Source organism: Gigantopelta aegis, chromosome 10 (assembly GCF_016097555.1).
Source record: "Gigantopelta aegis isolate Gae_Host chromosome 10, Gae_host_genome, whole genome shotgun sequence".
Lineage (NCBI taxonomy): Eukaryota > Metazoa > Mollusca > Gastropoda > Neomphalida > Peltospiridae > Gigantopelta > Gigantopelta aegis.
Window position 1 is genome coordinate 57,247,957 of NC_054708.1, and position 17,629 is coordinate 57,265,585.

Below are 17,629 nucleotides of genomic sequence, written 5' to 3' on the forward strand. Positions count from 1 at the left end.
GACATTTCTGATAAATCTGTTTGATCCTTCTGAACCGATTTATGCGTATGAGGGAATGTTATGATGTTCCAATCTAGTACTTGAATTAAAATATTTTCACAATTATTATTATAATAATGTGGATGGGAACGCTGTAACAGTGTATTTCACAATAAATGCTACATCGATTATTTCAAAAGAATAATTTTTTAGTGTCTGTTGAATACGGGCATTTGATAATATATGAGATTTAAAACCATATTAAATGCAAACAACAGAATATATAATAAATACATAAAGCACTTGATACATATTATAATATTGATGAATGCTGTGCAATACACAGCTGTCATGACACAAAATGCCTTTATAAAGTTCTGAGAAGTAATTTTCTTCACAACAATTAATTTTTTTTCAATAGGTTTCTCTTTTAATTTTTTTTTTTTTAAATAATAATAATAATGTTCTCAGTATATGACTGTATTAGTATTTACTGACTTCAGCAAAAAATCATAATAAATTTTTTAGTTTTTCTTGTTTTTTTTTTTTTTTTTTTTTTTTTTAAATTAGTTTTTTTTTTTCAATATACAACCTTATTAGTATAGTGTCATCAGCTAAAAATTTAAAAATATTAGTTATTTCAACACATTCAGAGCATTAACAGGATTGAATCGGCTAATTTTTATGTTGTACGATTTGTTTTGTTTGTTTTTTGTTTCTTTAACCATACACAATATTAATTTACCTGAAATATATCAACTGTTATTTTCAAATGTGCTGTACTATGAATGATAATCACCTTTCGACAACATAAATCTGTAAAAACATGTAAAAGATAAATGTAAATGCAACAATATAATTTATGGTATTTTAAGTTATTCACGTATTCATTGTTTGAAACTTCTTCTTCGTCAAACCTGAGTTAACAAACCACTAACGCAGTAACAGGCATCAAAATAACAACAGTATATGGTAACCCATGTACAGATTACCACAAGAATAAATAGAGGATATTTCATGTTTTTTTTGTCAACAATGATTTATATCTCATCAAGTGAAGTTTGCAATCATATCTCACGAGTCGTGATTGCACGACAAGTGTGATATGATTGCAAACTTCACGAGATGAGATATAAATCATATTTGACAAAAAAAAACAAAAACATGAAATGTTCTATTTATTATATAACTTTTGGAAATTTACCTTTATTTTTAAAATGCCAGCAGCAAAATAGTTCCAGCTTTCTTACAGTGAAGATAACACTTTCTACAGTGATGTTAACACATTTTAGAGTGAAATAGTGAAATTTTCACTCTAAAATGTGTTATCGTCACCGAGTGACTGATAACACTTTTATTTCACCAATATTTTAAAGATATTTCACTAAATGTTATATAATAAAATCTAGTAACTTATAGATTACAATAGATTTACCTTTATTATTATTATTATTAATATAAAATCTGACACACTCGGTCTGATCATTTGTTATTCATTGACATTTAATTAGTGTTCTCATTGTACTCATACTTGTATGTTTATCTTGATATTCGAATAACATAACTGATAAATATTTAGGTGGTGTTTTTTGTTTAATTATATGACATTGTGGAGAACAAAATACCCTTCTTAACTTTGACATGTAGTAACCTATTGGAAACAAGGGGACTAATTCACTAAACTCTGGCAACTTGGCAATCTCGCAGTGCAGTGCAAAAAAACTTGCAAAGAGGATGCTTTGTTGTCTAGCAGAGCCTAAGAGACCTTTGTGAATTAGGCCCCAGGGTAACAATTCTGACTTATATTGATGCCTGTTTTAAAAAAAAAAAGGATAACAGTCACAGAAAGTCACAATCAACCTCTAGCCATCCTCAAAAACTTCATACACTTAAGAGCTAATAAATATTCTAACTCGCTAAGACATAAAGGTTAAAAATACATCAGGTAATAACAGAACAACTATTTAAAATAAATTAAAAACATACACGATTATTACCACACAATATATACTGGCAATAGCATACACTAAAACAATGGAAGATGTTTTTAAGATACATGTATATTTCTTCTAAATAAAAATGAGTATTATCTTTAAAACAAGACTGGCCTTACTGTAATCAACATGTCCAGTTAGGACTGTAGCATCGTAAATGTGTTTACACAACACAAAGTGTTTCATAATATTACCAAGCAATCCTATCACTTGAATTTGGACCCACCTGTTAATCAGTGGCATAGCGTGGGCAGGGCCACTGGGGCGGTTGCCCCAGGCACAAAATTATGGACTGGTGGAAGGATCTCAGGGAGTGCTAACGGTCCACTTGTTAGGGAGCGCAATACTTGCCTTGCCCTGGGCGCTGGCAACCCACGTTACGCAACAGCTGTTAATCCAACATTCAAGTAAAATTAGGATATGCTAGTAGCTACATCTCGGATTCCAGAAAAACATTTAAAAGGTTTGGATGACAATGGACAGGAAGGAAGCACAATATCACAATCCACAGGACAGACCTTTACCTTCTCCATACACAACAATGCACATGTAGTTTAAATTAAAATATTTGTTTATCACTTAATTAATCTTCAATATTCATTTAAAAGTATTTTCGAAGAGCAATATGAATTACTAATTAAGTTATCTCAGAATTACTAATTCTGAGTTACTTAATTATTAATATATATTAATTTTGGAAAATACTTTTGTGAAATGGAAATGACCAATTTCAAAATGATCTTAAGATATCACTAATTTATTAGTTCCCATGTCTTTCCTTGTATTTACTACACACAGTACATTAAATATTAGTATCGGATTATTGCACTACATTTGAAATCATTTATTGTATTCTGGGCTTAATTTAGAGGTATTTTTTAACTTTGACCTGCCTTTGTGTAAAGGTTTCTAACCAAGACAACCTTTGTTGACCACCTACTTATATAAACATTTTAGAGGTTTAACACTTACTACGTAACAATCATTTTGGTGGATTTAAAGGTATACAAACAGAAAAGAAATGTTCAACTAAAAAAGAAAGAAACTGACAGAAACAGTTTTTGTAATAATGCCTCAAAAAGAAAAGTTAGAAACATTAACATGTCTAAATGTGGCCACCATAATAAATTCTGTGAACAGGATGGTTGACCACCTTCATTCGTCCACTTGGAAATCTCAACCCATATTTTCGAAGCTATCTTGGTGCTAAAATATTGTAAAACTGTTGGGGGCTATGATGTATCATAGTGATGTCATAGTCTAAAACAGTTTTATGATATCATAGCTTTAAGATAGCTTCGAAAATATGTGTCCTGGAAGGTGATACTGTGGTTTTCAGCGAAAGAAATCAACCGAGAGTATCACCCCCCAGATGCATGTCTACAAGGCATTGGCTTGTCTCTAGAATAAACTTTATCCTGCAATCACAGTTTTTACTGACAGAATATGATGACAGATAAAGCAAAGTCATATCCTGCTACTAGCAGGGTATGACTTTTGACGTCACACGTATAGCCTACATTACAAAATGGCTCATTTAACCTCTAGGTCATTTTACAATGTGGCCGAAATAAAGGAAATAATAGCTTTTCTCCTTAATGTTTATGGTCTGCAGGATAAAGATAATAACTAGTTAATGGAGCCTCGCAGAATTTTCTGTTTTTACCTTCACAGGATAAAGCAGATATCCGACGTCATTAACTAGTTATTCTCTATGTAAACCATGTGTAAGGATCGTGTTCTGGGGACCAGTTCCCATTCCTGAATTCCTGGATGGTGTAGCATTGGTATCGGTGAATGTAATATTTTTCATGTAAATTATTAGGGCATTTTATCTCAAATAAAATTTTCAAACCTGTATCTTTCTTTTCGTTTCTTTTTTCTAGCCTGTTTCATTCTTTCTTACATGTGATTTAAAGACTAGACAAGTAAACTGAAAGAAAACAAAACTGATGTCACTCTGTGTTAATGTCAGATTATAAATAAAAGCTATCACAAACTCTGAAAAACTAATTTCTGTCAGTGAGATATGCAGTGAGAACTGGTTCACTTTCTATTCAATAAGGTGAGCTCATGATATTGAACAAGAATGACAAAACAACTGATACACGCAGTCATAAATTATCAGACTGATCATTATCATTACAATATTTATATAATATATATTAAAAAATATATGTAGTAATTTAATTGTTTATGAATGGTTTTATATATTAAGGTAACAAAATTAGATTTCCAACATACATACATCTGAGCTGCATTTGTGGAACAGTCATACTAATATGGCATTCAGTTACAATATAAATCACATGTCAAAATGCTAAGAAAAGTCCAGTTTAAAAAACAATGTAACAAAACACTGGTATCATGTATGTCTGAAATGCAGCATGGTGAAGTTGTGAATTTCATTCAGTGAGCTAGCAGAGTGGAATGATTTGTGTGGAGCATTCAACATCCCAGTAAGGCAACAGCAAACATTGTATCACCAGTGAAACAGTAATAGGGAAACCCTTTGTTACCTATGATACAGTAGTAAGGGAACCCCTTGATTATCATTAAAACATCAAGTAGGGTAACCCTTTATGACCACTGAAACAGTAATAGGGAAACCCTTTGTTACCAATGAAACAGTAGGGAAACCCCGCATTACCACTTTTGTTATCAATGATAGAGTAGTAGAAAAACTTCTTTATTATCACTAAATATAAAACAGCAGCGGGGAAACCCTTTGTAGGACTAGAAAAAAATTCCCCAATTATTTACTAATCTTCATAAATTGCAACAAATGTTTTTATTTTGTAACAAATACTGGTTATTACATGATACAGTAGTAGGGAAACCCTTTGTTGCTAATGAAATAGTAGGGATACCCCTCATTTCCAGAAAATCAGAAGGAAACCTTTTGTTACCAATGAAACAGTAGTTGATAAACCCTATGTTACCAATGAAACTATAGTCGAAAAAATGCCTTGTTACTACTGAGACAACAGTAAGAAAACTCTTTGTTATCAATGAAATGGTAGTAGAAAAATCCCTCAATGAAATTGTAAGGAAACCCTCTTTTATGAGACAAACAGGAATACGGAATTTTGTGTTACCAGTAAAATAAAAACAGGGAAAACCCTTATTGTTAGTGAAACAGCAATAGACAAAATCACTTTTCAGCAGTTAAACAGTAATGGGCAGAGATGATTATGACTTTAGACAAAATATCTGCTGCAGAATCTCTAAAAATAGAGTTATTGTGTTCTTTTCATCAAAGAACAGAAAACAGTAACAGTTTTCAAGTGGGTTTTTTCTTTTCTTTTTATATCCCTGAACAGAAAACCAGTTACTACCAGCGAAATGGATGCATTAATGAAAAAAACAAGCATTTCAGCAAACACCACTGCTACAGAAGAAGCACTCTTCTAACTCGTACAGCTAGACCTCCTCCCAACAGGACCTACAGACGTTTTAGTGTTCTAGTTCCTGGTCAACTGGCCTCCCTTTGTCACATTGGATCTGAGCCACAGACAAGGACAGTCTCTCCAGCAAACGGTCTCGACTGGAGTTACATGGTTCAGTCAAATGGTGGCGACATTTGGACTGAACACCACTTTCTAGATGTTGCCACAAACAAAGTTGTAGATGACCTGGCACACACTGGAGTTGAAGCCGGCAATGTCGAGAATGTTGCTGTCGTTGCTGTCTGCAGGATGTACATGGCTCGCCGTCAGTCCGCAGATAACTAACCTAATAAATAACACAGAAACAAATGTGCACTGATGTACATGGTTTATACTGGTGCAAAGAACATTTTTCAAAAGAAATGGACGGCATTTCTTATGTTTTCTCTCCCAACACTGTACCATATCTTGTGTTTCTGTAAACTGACTCATAACAGAATTTAGTTTTAATTTCTGATTTAAAAAAAAAAAAAGAGGAAAGAAAGGTGTTAAAATGATTGTACTCATATTGTTTCTATCTAAGCGTTTTTTCAAATATTACTGAACTTAAACAGCGTAATAGTGAATGTGATGTGGTAGATTTAACTTGGTATCAGATAAAAAAACACACACACAAAGCCCCCCCCCCCCCCCCCAAAAACCCAACAACAACAAAACCCCATCAAACCCTACCCCACCCCACCAAACCCCCAAGAAAACAAGAAAATGAATGACAAGCCAAAGACGACTATTTAATGAACTGACTACTAACTTGGTTTGAGGTAGATTCAGACTTGTTCGGTATTTGCGTAGTGCCTCTGCTGGCTGGCTGGTTGAGTCTTTGCAGTCGGTGAGTATGATAAACACATCAAAAACAAGTTTCTTTCGTTCGGCCCACTGTATTGGGGCTGACAGGTCACACCTGCCCAGGACAGCTTCCATCTGTTAATGAGAACAGTCAGTGTTCCTGTGCTATATTGTTACAAGTATTATTACATATCCATTTAATCTTATTACAACAATAAATTGTTTTTAAAAGCCTTTGAATACAAAACCCCCCAATTTTATTGAATGTACACTGAATAAAAAACACAACTAAACTGAAACAGTATCATGAATCAGAAATCAAACACAATTATTTTATATACCATAATCCTTCCCATAGGGAACGCCTTTTTTCATACTAAGAAATTTACTCCAAGTTATTTATTTCTGAACACATTATTTTCTAAATTACTTACAAAAATAGTTGGGGTTTTTTCTTTGTTATTTCCAAAATACTTTTACTTTTCTTCTTACGTCAAACCAAACTAAAATTATTTACAAAAAACATTTTTGTAGGAAGAAGGGATGCTTAGCACAGGAAAGTTAAAATGGGGTATCATGGCTAGCTTTGGGTCGGCAGAAAATTCTGCCAAATTATCTGTTAAAACTTGTAAGAAAATATCAAATATTACATGAAATTATTTCGCCAAATTAAAATACATTTCGCCAATCGTTTTGCGAATTTGGCGAGTGCCAGAGCTAGCCCTGGGTATGGTCGCCTTACACAGGGATTTACTTCAAAAATATGACTGTCGTGTAGATAGCCATCCCTCTTTAAGTGACAAAGATGTCGACATCCATTGACACTGTATTTATGGAATTCATCTTTGGACACAATTTTAAAACGATGTGTGTATGGAAGTTGACTGCACCTGAGTGCAAAAAGATCTTTGTGAAGTGCTGTATCGGGATAAGTGTAAAGAAGGCTGTCGACAGTGCAGATCAAAAGAGAAGCGATCAGAACAATCAGAAACTGTTAAAAGGGCCATGCATATTATATAATACATCAGAACGATCAGAAACTGTTAAAAGGGCCTTGCATATTATATAATACATCAGAACGATCAGAAACTGTTAAAAGGGCCTTGCATATTATATAATACATCAGAAACATCGGAAAATTTTATTATATAATAGATTTCTAAATTATAATTTAAATTATTTTTCCAGATGTTTTAAGCACTTTCCATCCTAAAAAAATTTTAAAAGTACTTTCCGGGAATTTTCAGGAGTGTGCGAACCCTGATAAAGACACTGTATAGCAGGCCTGCGCAATTTAAAAATTTGCATAACCGGAAAAGGGGTTATGCCAAAAGATTTTGGTTTGCATAACCTGGGTTTTTTCTTTATAATAAAAATATATATAAGAATTGTTTCTCATTGTTTAGGAATTTATCAATGTATAAAAGTCACAAATGGTATAAAATCGCTTCGCTACGCTACGCGATTTTATACTACATTTGTGACTTTTATACATCAATAAATTCCTAAACAATGAGAAACATTTCTTATTATTACAAACAGTACAAGAAGTGTACCTTAAAACACTCAAAAATAATTTCTTTCGTTCTTACCGTCAGCCATGTTCTGTAAATAAACGTAGGAATACATGTATACATACTACTGGATGTTTTGGGGTTTTTTTTTAACAGAATAAAAACAAATAAAAAATATGTTGTAATTTTTTTAAATTTATAACATGAATATCTCATCCAGTTTCTCTTATTTTTTTAATCAAGAAAACAGGTCACTTCCTTGTTCTACTTTTAAAACGATCACCGAACTGGGTCATTGGGCTTCTCGCCCATCCAGCTAAAAATAGTTCCAATCGATCTTGGTCTTCCGTGATGACATATTTTTATGAGGTTTATGGAAGGATAACGCTTGTTTTTTTAGTGACGTCAGCCAATCAGAATACAGTAAATCGTATAATTTCAGAAAGTTTGTAATTATATATATATACTTAATTTTGAGAAACAAGAGAGTGGCAATGGTAAGTAAAAAGTATATGTATACAAATGTTTCAGAGATTTAAAAATAATAATAATGATTAGAACTATTGTAATAAATTACCAAAACATAGTGAATGTTAGACTTGACCTATTATATAAAACACATCATCATGTGTGCATAACTACGTGTAAATAAATAAAAATTCATTGCAAGGCAATTGCTTACCATTAATTTTATAATATAAGTCTTTTATGTGTATATAATGTCATGACATTCAGCCATCTTCCTCATTTGAGGAACAGTGGATACTGATACTGTCACTGTCATTACCATTGACACTCGTCATCATCACTGTCACTATCCGATTCGGAATTACAGTTAATAATAAGGTCACTGTGACTCTGGTTTACCCTGGTTGCTGATCCAGTTCAAGATTGTAATGACCATCACAATATCGCTATTTTTGATTGATTAAATTCGGCTACAACGCCTTCTAACAACCAATGGGAATGCACCTACTTCACAAGATATTTATACAAACTTGATTGGTTATGTTATGCACTACGAAAAAGCACTGTGCCGGGAACAAGTCTAATGTTTGTACTCACGATAAAAATATGTTGGTACGTTGCCGGGATTAATCATTCAGTAAATTTTACACAAACGGTAAATCAGTTATGCCAAATAAAATGGCATAACCGATGCACAAACAAAATGGTCATTCGTGCAATTTGTGCAGGCCTGTAATGTATATACACATTTATCATCCATTAAAGGATTTTGTAGGAGATATCGCTGGCACTATAATTTGTGATATCTCCTGCAATATTCTCCTAGGAGATATCGCTTCTTTTGTTACGTCACTGTGTATGTTTCAGCACTAAACCTATCATTAGTGACGTCACACCACTGTCGTTCTGCTAGTTAACGAGTCTACCGCTGCAAAATATAGTGACATTCAACCCACATTACTGACATTGTTTACAATTGTCGCAAATAAAAAGAATGATAATGGATGATAAAAAGACTACCCTCCTCATTGATAAAAGTATAAAAATCCTCGGCAAGCCTCAGATTTCATACTTTTACCAACACAAGACACTCAGGGAATATTCTCTATATATACTACCCCAACTTACCGAACTTGAAGCGTCAGCAATATCTTTGCAGATGTCAACAATTTTTTTCTCCTTTGTAAGGCTGAGTTGTGACACCTCGGACACGAAATACACAAGCTGACATTGACTCTCCACATTGACGAGGATGTGAGCAACGCCAGCAGCGGCAAAAGATGGTGATAGAGCCTCGGTCCCACGCACAGAATTGCCACGATGTGTTCCTTTAGCTCGGGTGTGGTTCAGACCAAGCTTAACTGCTATCAAGTACTTTTTGTTCGTTTTAGGCATGTTCTGAAGATATAAGACTATCAGTTATTAACCATATTGTATAAAATATCTGAGATTTTTCCACAAGGATAACTACAACAAGCAGGCTTTAAAATAATGTCATTCAGTTGGATGTTCACTATATGGCAAGAACTTTGTTTTCATTCAATTAATGTGTCCATTAGTTAGTCAATTTACATGTTTTAATCAATAATTTAATATATAAAGTTTTATTGATCTACTGTTTTCTTGAGACAGATAATCTGTCACTCCTCGTTAGTTATTCTCTACAACCATTGTGACAAAACAGAACATCTGGATCAACAATAAAATACAGTAATCACTGGCACATTCAGTGTTCGTACACACAAAATTATATTTGTAAATTAAAAGTCATGGTGTAATTTGGTGTATGCATATATCATCAGGGCTTAGCATGATCTGGTCCTGGAGGGGGGTGTTCGAATATAAACCTAGTGGACCCTTTTGTCAGCAGTCTGCCTTCACACCTAAATGAATAGCCCACTACAGTAGTTAAAAACTGTTTTACTCTCCAAATTCCCAAACCCTCCAAGTCTCTGCATCAGTCAGGTCAGATCAGGGTGTTTAACGTGCACATTCAGAACAAGCTGTTGTAATGCATACGTGTCTTGGGTACAGGTACCGGCCTCAGCCGGCTCTTCTGCCCAGGACAGGAAAGGGTGGGGTGGAGAGGCGGACTGCCTGCATTGGCAGGTGCAAGGGAGCATCAGCAGCCCGATCGGGGTCAGTAACAGGCGGAGGCCTCTGCATCTTATCACGTATCATTATAAATACCTGACTAATAGCGCTGGCCATCGCCGCGTCGAGTGACTCTACAACAGCTTTATTGTGTTTCAATTTGTCCTTCTTGTAGATGTTGTGTTCGTACACTCGCTGGGCCACCAAAACAGACATGGGGTTGATTCTGGTCAAATGAAATAACAAAGATGTTTTACTTAAATAATTTGATCAGACAGTATTAAAAACTCTCAAAATCACAAGAAAAGACACTAACGTCGACTACAGTCTCATTTCGCACCCTTGTTTTGGATTCGTACACAATAAAAATACGGCATATCTTACCGTAATATCACTTATAATCAATATTTTATAAAAGGTACAATTTTTTAATTACAAGATTTTCTTCAAACACAATCAGGTGCATTAGTAATGTTCAAACAAAAACTTTTCAATAGCAATTTTGCATCGGAATTTTTTCAGTATTCTTAAAACGAAAATGTCATGTACCTAGTTTATGGTTATTGTAAGGAGATGCAAAGTGACGTCATTGAAATACTGACGTCATTTAAATTCAAAATTTGCTAATTATAACAGTGCTTCGCCACATTAAAATAAAAACTGGTCTATTAACCGTGTCCCCTGTCAAAATTCTACAACAAGCAAACAACGCTGTTTACAGGTTGGTATGTTTTTATTTTTCATAATTTTGCACAAAATATTAAGTTTAAGATTTAAAAAATGAAAGAACTAAAAAATATCTTTTGTCAAATATATCATATCAAAAAATTACCATTGGATATGTTTTATTTATTGTGTATGAAGCCAAAACAAGTGTCCGAAAAGTGACTGTCGTTGACCGTAGACCAGGCTTCTGAGAAGAGAAAATGAGCAAAATCATGTATGGGTTATGCTGAAACAAATTTAGGTAACACATTTCATTTGTGCTTAACCTGTCATGATCATGCAAATGATGTCCTAAATGTAAATGAATGGACAAACAATGGGTTGTTCAAAACTAGACTTGCATCAGCAAGGCATGAACAAAACCATCTTTGTCACAATTTTCAGAAGCCTGTAATTAAAAATCTATTATCACATTATGGTTTACCAATTCTGCCACCTGTGGGTCAAATTTCTGGTCAGCGTTTCTGCCAGAAAAACCCATTTTGGTATGGCACTATAAAATTGAATATTCATAATGTGTGTGCTGAATGCAACCAGTCAATAGAGGGTATGAACGGTCTCCCCCAGAAAAACAAAATAGGTTAGGTTTAGGGTTAGGGTAAAGAAAATCATACAGTAATGACAAGTCATTAATTATGTTAAAAAGTCAACTTAAAAAAATAAAATCTGCAAAAACATTTGGGTATTGTGCCATACCCATTTTACCTCTGGCAGAAACCCTGTTGGTATGTTTTCTGTCAGAGCTAGTAAGGGGTTTTTACTTTCATTTTATTATATATCGAACAGCTAGTGTTCAAAACTGTATCCTCTGAAAACTGGAATTTCCTCAAAACCAGACTTTTTTTAACAGTCCATTTTTAGTAATCTGTGCAGAACTTAACCTCTCAAAACTGGATACATCTTGAAAATGGACATTAGACTTGATGGTCCTTGGTAAACTATTCATGCATACCCTGATGTTTTAACTTCACTGGCATTGCTCAGTCTCGAAACTACTGTGCCTGCCGCCTGGGAGTCTTTCTCCAGCAGACCAATACTTGTCAACTTGCCAAAGCTGGTGAGAAGTTCAGACAAGGGGAGACTACTCACAAGAGTGGTCCACACCTGGAAACGAAGAAAATAGAAGCATGTGAACCACTTAAATAGAGCACGAAATTTGACAAGTCACTTAGTTCTATCAACAGTAAAGACAAACTTTTTTATTGTACAGTGATATACCAATACAAACCTCCAGAGATGTCAGCATCAGGGTGGGTGTGTGTTCCTTTGTGATACACCAATACAAACCTCCAGAGATTTTAGCATCAGGGTGGGTGTGTTCCTTTGTGATACACCAATACAAACCTCCAGAGATTTCAGCATCAAGGTGGGTATGTGTTCCTTTGTGATACACCAATACAAACCTCCAGAGATTTCAGCATCGGGGTGGCTATGTGTTCCTTTGTTATAAAAACCAATACAAACCTCCAGAGATTTCAGCATCGGGGTGAGTATGTGTTCCTTAGTAATACACCAATACAAACCTTCACAGATTTCAGCATTGGGGTGGGTATGTGTTCCTTTGTGATACACCAATACAAACCTCCAGAGATTTCAACATCGGGGTGGGTATGTGTTCCTTAGTGAGCCTGTGCTGCTCCACAAGCCGTGCAATCTGCTGGTCATCCTGCGAGTGTTTCACCGTGTCCACAGCCTGCAGGTACTCGAGAATCTCCTTCACGTCACTACTCGAGTCCTCCACAACCAGATTCCTGGCAGCCTCCATTCCCTTGGCCAGGTACTTCAATACAAGTTCAACACCTGCACAAAATCAAAGGTTTAAAAAAAAAAAAAAAAAAATTATAATCATTTGTCTAAAAATCAAGAGAGTGATCATTTCAATTGCGTATCACTTGATACAGCACTATGTCTAATTGGAGGGGGGTTGCAACTTACCTCTCCTTACACCTGTTAATAGTATACATCAAAAATGTTGATTTTGTAAGGAATATTTTTTTCACGGCTCACCCTATATATTGCCAAATTAAACAAATATTAATTTTTATACAGAGTGGCTACAACATTCAGTATTTTGCTAATAAAATGTTCTTTAAAGTGTCAATTTTTTTTTATAATTTTCAAGAAAATACTGTACATATATTAAAATGGCTAAAACAATTATTTCCAATGTGAGCCCTGATTTTTATCAATTATTTTCAAACGATAAGCACTGCCAAAGTACTGGTTGGAAGGGCAAATAGCACACCTGCTGGGCACAAGACAATAAGGAATACAATATGTAATATACACACCTGGATTTGTAGCTTTTATGTGGCTGAGCCTCAACAGATCCACATGAGACCAGCCTGCAGATGTCTTGAACCTGGTGGTCAGCGCGGCCAGTTCCTTGCCGTTCCTCGAGTTGTACCACGTGTGCACCATGTTCCTCATGGCTCTTCCCCAGCCCTTCTGTGACTCGGCCACACTCATTGCATAGTGGATGAACCCGAACAGATCGCTGGGCAGGACGCAGATCTCCTGGGCTGCTTTCAAGGCCGCTTGTTTTGTTTTCTGGCACTCGGTACGCACACACACGGCCAGCGTGATGAACATCCCCGTTCGACTGACGTACCGCTTGTCAGAGTGACACCGGGTCACCTCGCGCACGACCTCTTCCCCTTTCCCATCCCCCAGCAGGTTCATGAGGAAAGCAGGGACCGGACCGACGGGCGGGCTGCACACCTTGAAACAAGACTCGGAGCCGAAGCACAGATATCGTAACAGTCTGTCCATATCTTTCATATCGCTGTCACACATGGCGATTTGTCAACTCCACCTAACCAGTGGCACTCTCGGATTGTTGGTTGTTCTTTTTCGGTGACTCAGACTCTTTTCGAAAAATCAGCTTTGGTGAAATCTGAACTGGAATTAAAGAAAGATTTTGTTAATAAAACATGTTACACACAAAATATGCAGAGTTTAAATTATGCTAAAATGTCCAACAAACATTGTTTTCCTCTGTGAAGTACTCTAATTATAATATATATATATTTATTACACCGCGGTGACGGAGATACCCGTGAAAGATTTTTCATATCCCACAATGTGAGATATGCTTTTTGATAGGTCATGACCTCCGATCACTTTTCGCACCCTTGTTTTGGCTTTGTACATAATAAATGTAGCATATCTTACCGTAATTTCACTTGAAAGCCATATTTAGTAAAAGGTACAATGTTTTAATCCCAAGATTTTCTTCAAACACATTCAGGTGTGTTGTTCAAAAAAAAAAAAAAATCAATAGCAATTTTGCACTGAAATATTTCCAGCATTCTTAAAACGGAAACGTCATGTACCCAATTTATAGTTATTGTAAGGAGATGCAAAGTGACGTCATTGGAATACTGACGTCATTCAAATTCAAAACTAATTATTTCAATTCCTGTGTATTTGTTTGCTTTTTATTATACACATGCTTTACAATTTACAGCTGTTTACTACTAGTGTGTGTTATTTGTTTTAATTATTTTTATTTTTGGGATGGAGGGACTCTATGACATTGCGAAAGCATAAATACTTTAGTAGTATAAAAAGAGTGCATAGGCAAAGAAGGGTTATGCGCTCTGAATCACTCCGCTGTTTTGTTTACGTTCAGTGTCCTGTTTAGTGAGAGACAAAAAATATATTTGGCGATTCAAATTAATAATGTAGTGCGTTGTAATAAATAGAATACTATACTCGTCCCCGTGAGAGACTGTTTATATTACAACTCGTGTGTTGTCGATCGTACATCACTCGCTTCCGCTCGTGATGTACGATCGAAAACACACTCGTTGTAATATAAACGGTCTCTCACAGGGACTCGTTTAGTATTCTCTATATATTTTTTTTTTTACAGTTAAATGACTTCAGTGGGTAGGTATAAGGCCATACCAACATCTATTTCAGAAACCTCTAACACACTAACCCACTGTCCTGGACACAGCCCAGATAGCTGAATTGGATGTAAATATTTATACATAAAGTGAATGAAAGAAAGAAAGAAATGTTTTATTTAACGATGCACTCAACACATTTTATTTACGGTTATATGGCGTCCGACATATGGTTAGGGACCACACAGATATTGACAGCAAGGGATCTTTTATGTGCACCATCCCACAGACAGGATAGTACATACCACGGCCTTTGATATACCAGTTGTGGTGCACTGACTGGAACGAGAAATAGCCCAATGGGTAAAGTGAATGAATGCTAAAAACGGATTCTGTGGTGTAGTGGTTAAACGATCTGACTTAAGGTGGTAGGTACTGGGTTCGCAACCCAGAACAGGGCTGTGGCTAGGATTTGGGTTTTTTATTGGGAGGGTGTGTGTGTGTGTGGGGCCAAATGAATTCTTGGAACAAATGATCATGCAAAATGCCAGACACTAGGGGGTCCAGAGGCATGCCCCAGGAAATTTCGAAATCTAGAGGCTCTGAAATACCATTTTGCAGCCACTTCAGGAAGGTTACATAATAAAAACGTCAATATCAATAACTAGGTAGGAGAGTAATTTATCTTAGTTGTTAACAATTTGGTTCAGACTGTATTAAGTTTCTGTTATTTTTACCGCTAGCTAAGGCTATGCTGGATTGGCTCAGTGAGTTTTAAGGTCACTGCATTAAACTGTCTCTCATTAACCACTAGCCCAGTCCTGGACAGACAGTCCAGATAGCTGAGGTGTGGCCAGGTTAGTGTGCTTCAACCTTAATGGGATATAAGTAAAAGAAAATAGCTCTGAATGTCAACTGGTTTCATTCTGATTTTGTGACAGCGATGATGATACACATTTCTGTGTGTTCTCTCGATTTGCCCTAAGGGGGAACTAATCAAGTTATATGGGATGCTATTGGAGTACTGCCTTGCATACACTGGGTCACAGGCAACTGTGACCTTGTACAGTGAGCCGGCTCCGAAGAGAGGAAGAGGAAGAAGATAACGGAAGAGGAAATGTGCGCCAGAGGTGGCACAGTGGGGACCAAACCTGACAGCATAACTTCTGGCAGGGTCGCCTCCCCCAGCCCGACCTGCCAAGCCGACCAAGCCTGCTCAGCCAGCAAAGCTGGACGAGTCACTGATGCCAGGAGAGGAACTCAACACAGCCATGTGAGACTCCACGTCCGGCGTCTCCCATTCCTGCTCCTCTCCATTCATCTCTGTCGAGGCCCTCACCCCTGAGGGACTCCATTGAGATGAACAAGGCTGAAATTGTTGTGAAATGAAAGGTTGTCACTCCCCCGAGTGACCAGCCAGCCAAGGCAGGGACTTCACCTCCTGGAGCTTACAGGTCAGCAAGATCGAAAACCAGTACTCTTAAGTACTTGGTAGGCAATACCACCAACATGGACTCATTGCCAGGCGACCTCCAAGAGGGAACCTTCAAGCGCTTCCCCGACAGCAGTGAGGTGGCGATCCACGACACAGACCTACGTGATCAGACTATCTGTCTTGTGGTGATGTTGCGCCATGATGGTCTTTACAGACAAGGGATCCTCTTCAGAGACATGGACAACAACACTGTCCACTGGCACCCATTACACTGAACTAGCTAAAACCCTGCTAGGTTACAGGTGGAGGAGACTTGTACCACAGTTCCACAACTGACAGTTCATCTCATCACCTTAGGCACCAACCTTCCAACCAACTTTACCTCCAAGCAAGGGCTTAGTCGGACTTTAAACTTTTAGGCTGCAGTTCAAAATTTTATGTTTATTGTTTTATAAATAGTCCAACGCACTTTATTTTTGACAGCGCATCAAAACTGATTACATCACCTTAAAACATTTTCGGCCGAGCATTCAAATTTTACTTTTGGACGTAAGTTTTTAATCCAGACATGATTAGATAGTGTTTGCTATCTTTTTTGGCTTTAGGTCTTTTTTATTCCAAATTCTGCCCACCTCAAACTCACCACTCCCCATCTGTCCCAGACTTAGTCACTGGTGATGTCAGAGGCTAAGCTTTTGATGGGCATGCTTGAAACGTTCGTGGTATACGAGTATGTAAAACCAGGGCCCGTGCTTATAGAACGTTTAGTGTAAAGACGGGAGTCTAATACTAGTATTAGAGTCTGAGACACTAATGTCATGACAACGCCATACAAAGTGTGACGTCATTTGAGATAGAGTTTGGACTCTTAAAGTTTTATAAGCACGGGCCCAACCCAGTTCTTTCATTCTGAATCATCAGTGAATGCCACAAGTCTCTGTTGATGGGGCAGGTTCTTCCACTTCCAATAACAATTTAATCGATTAGGCCCAATTCATGCCATCAATGTACTGAATGGTCAACTGGTACAAATAATGAATGCTATGTCACACAATTCAATCAGATTCCTAAACTTAATTATAACATTGTCTTATTTTTGTTTTAATTATGACGTTATCTTACCAGCCTTTTCTTATAACCCCATCTGTGAAGAACGTCATCAGTTCATGTGTGTTCGAACATTGGGAACGTCTTCCGGCCGATTTCCTGAAATGCGACCGAAATAGGTCGAAGTCTTCCGAATGCGGTCTGAATACATTTGAATAGCCTTTTTTACGTAGGACTAAATTTACAAATATATATTAAATGTAGCGATTTTTAGACGAAATAA

The 17,629-nt window shown here is 36.4% G+C and overlaps 1 protein-coding gene across 1 annotated transcript; it reads right to left on the reverse strand.

Moving 5' to 3' along the window:
- Nucleotides 1–1,271: 1,271 nt before the first annotated feature.
- LOC121384747 (60 kDa SS-A/Ro ribonucleoprotein-like) lies at nt 1,272–17,553 on the reverse strand. Its single transcript, XM_041515286.1, has 8 exons — nt 17,422–17,553; nt 13,302–13,911; nt 12,593–12,810; nt 11,963–12,114; nt 10,381–10,510; nt 9,319–9,588; nt 6,174–6,343; nt 1,272–5,708 (listed from the first exon to the last, which is right to left on the reverse strand). Exons 2-8 carry the CDS (start codon nt 13,804–13,806, stop codon nt 5,576–5,578), a joined length of 1,578 nt encoding a protein of 525 aa, XP_041371220.1. The 5' UTR covers nt 13,807–13,911; nt 17,422–17,553; the 3' UTR covers nt 1,272–5,575.
- Nucleotides 17,554–17,629: the final 76 nt, after the last annotated feature.

Bases quoted from the DNA above. Each gene is read 5' to 3' on its own strand.
- LOC121384747 (XM_041515286.1), bottom strand. From the start codon at position 13,806: ATGTGTGACAGCGATATGAAAGATATGGACAGACTGTTACGATATCTG. The intron at 12,115-12,592 runs GTTTGTATTGGT...CTTCGTTTCCAG, and splicing joins CGATGTTGAAATCTCTGGAG to GTGTGGACCACTCTTGTGAG. The intron at 5,709-6,173 runs GTTAGTAGTCAG...GTTATTTATTAG, and splicing joins CTGAATCTACCTCAAACCAA to GTTAGTTATCTGCGGACTGA.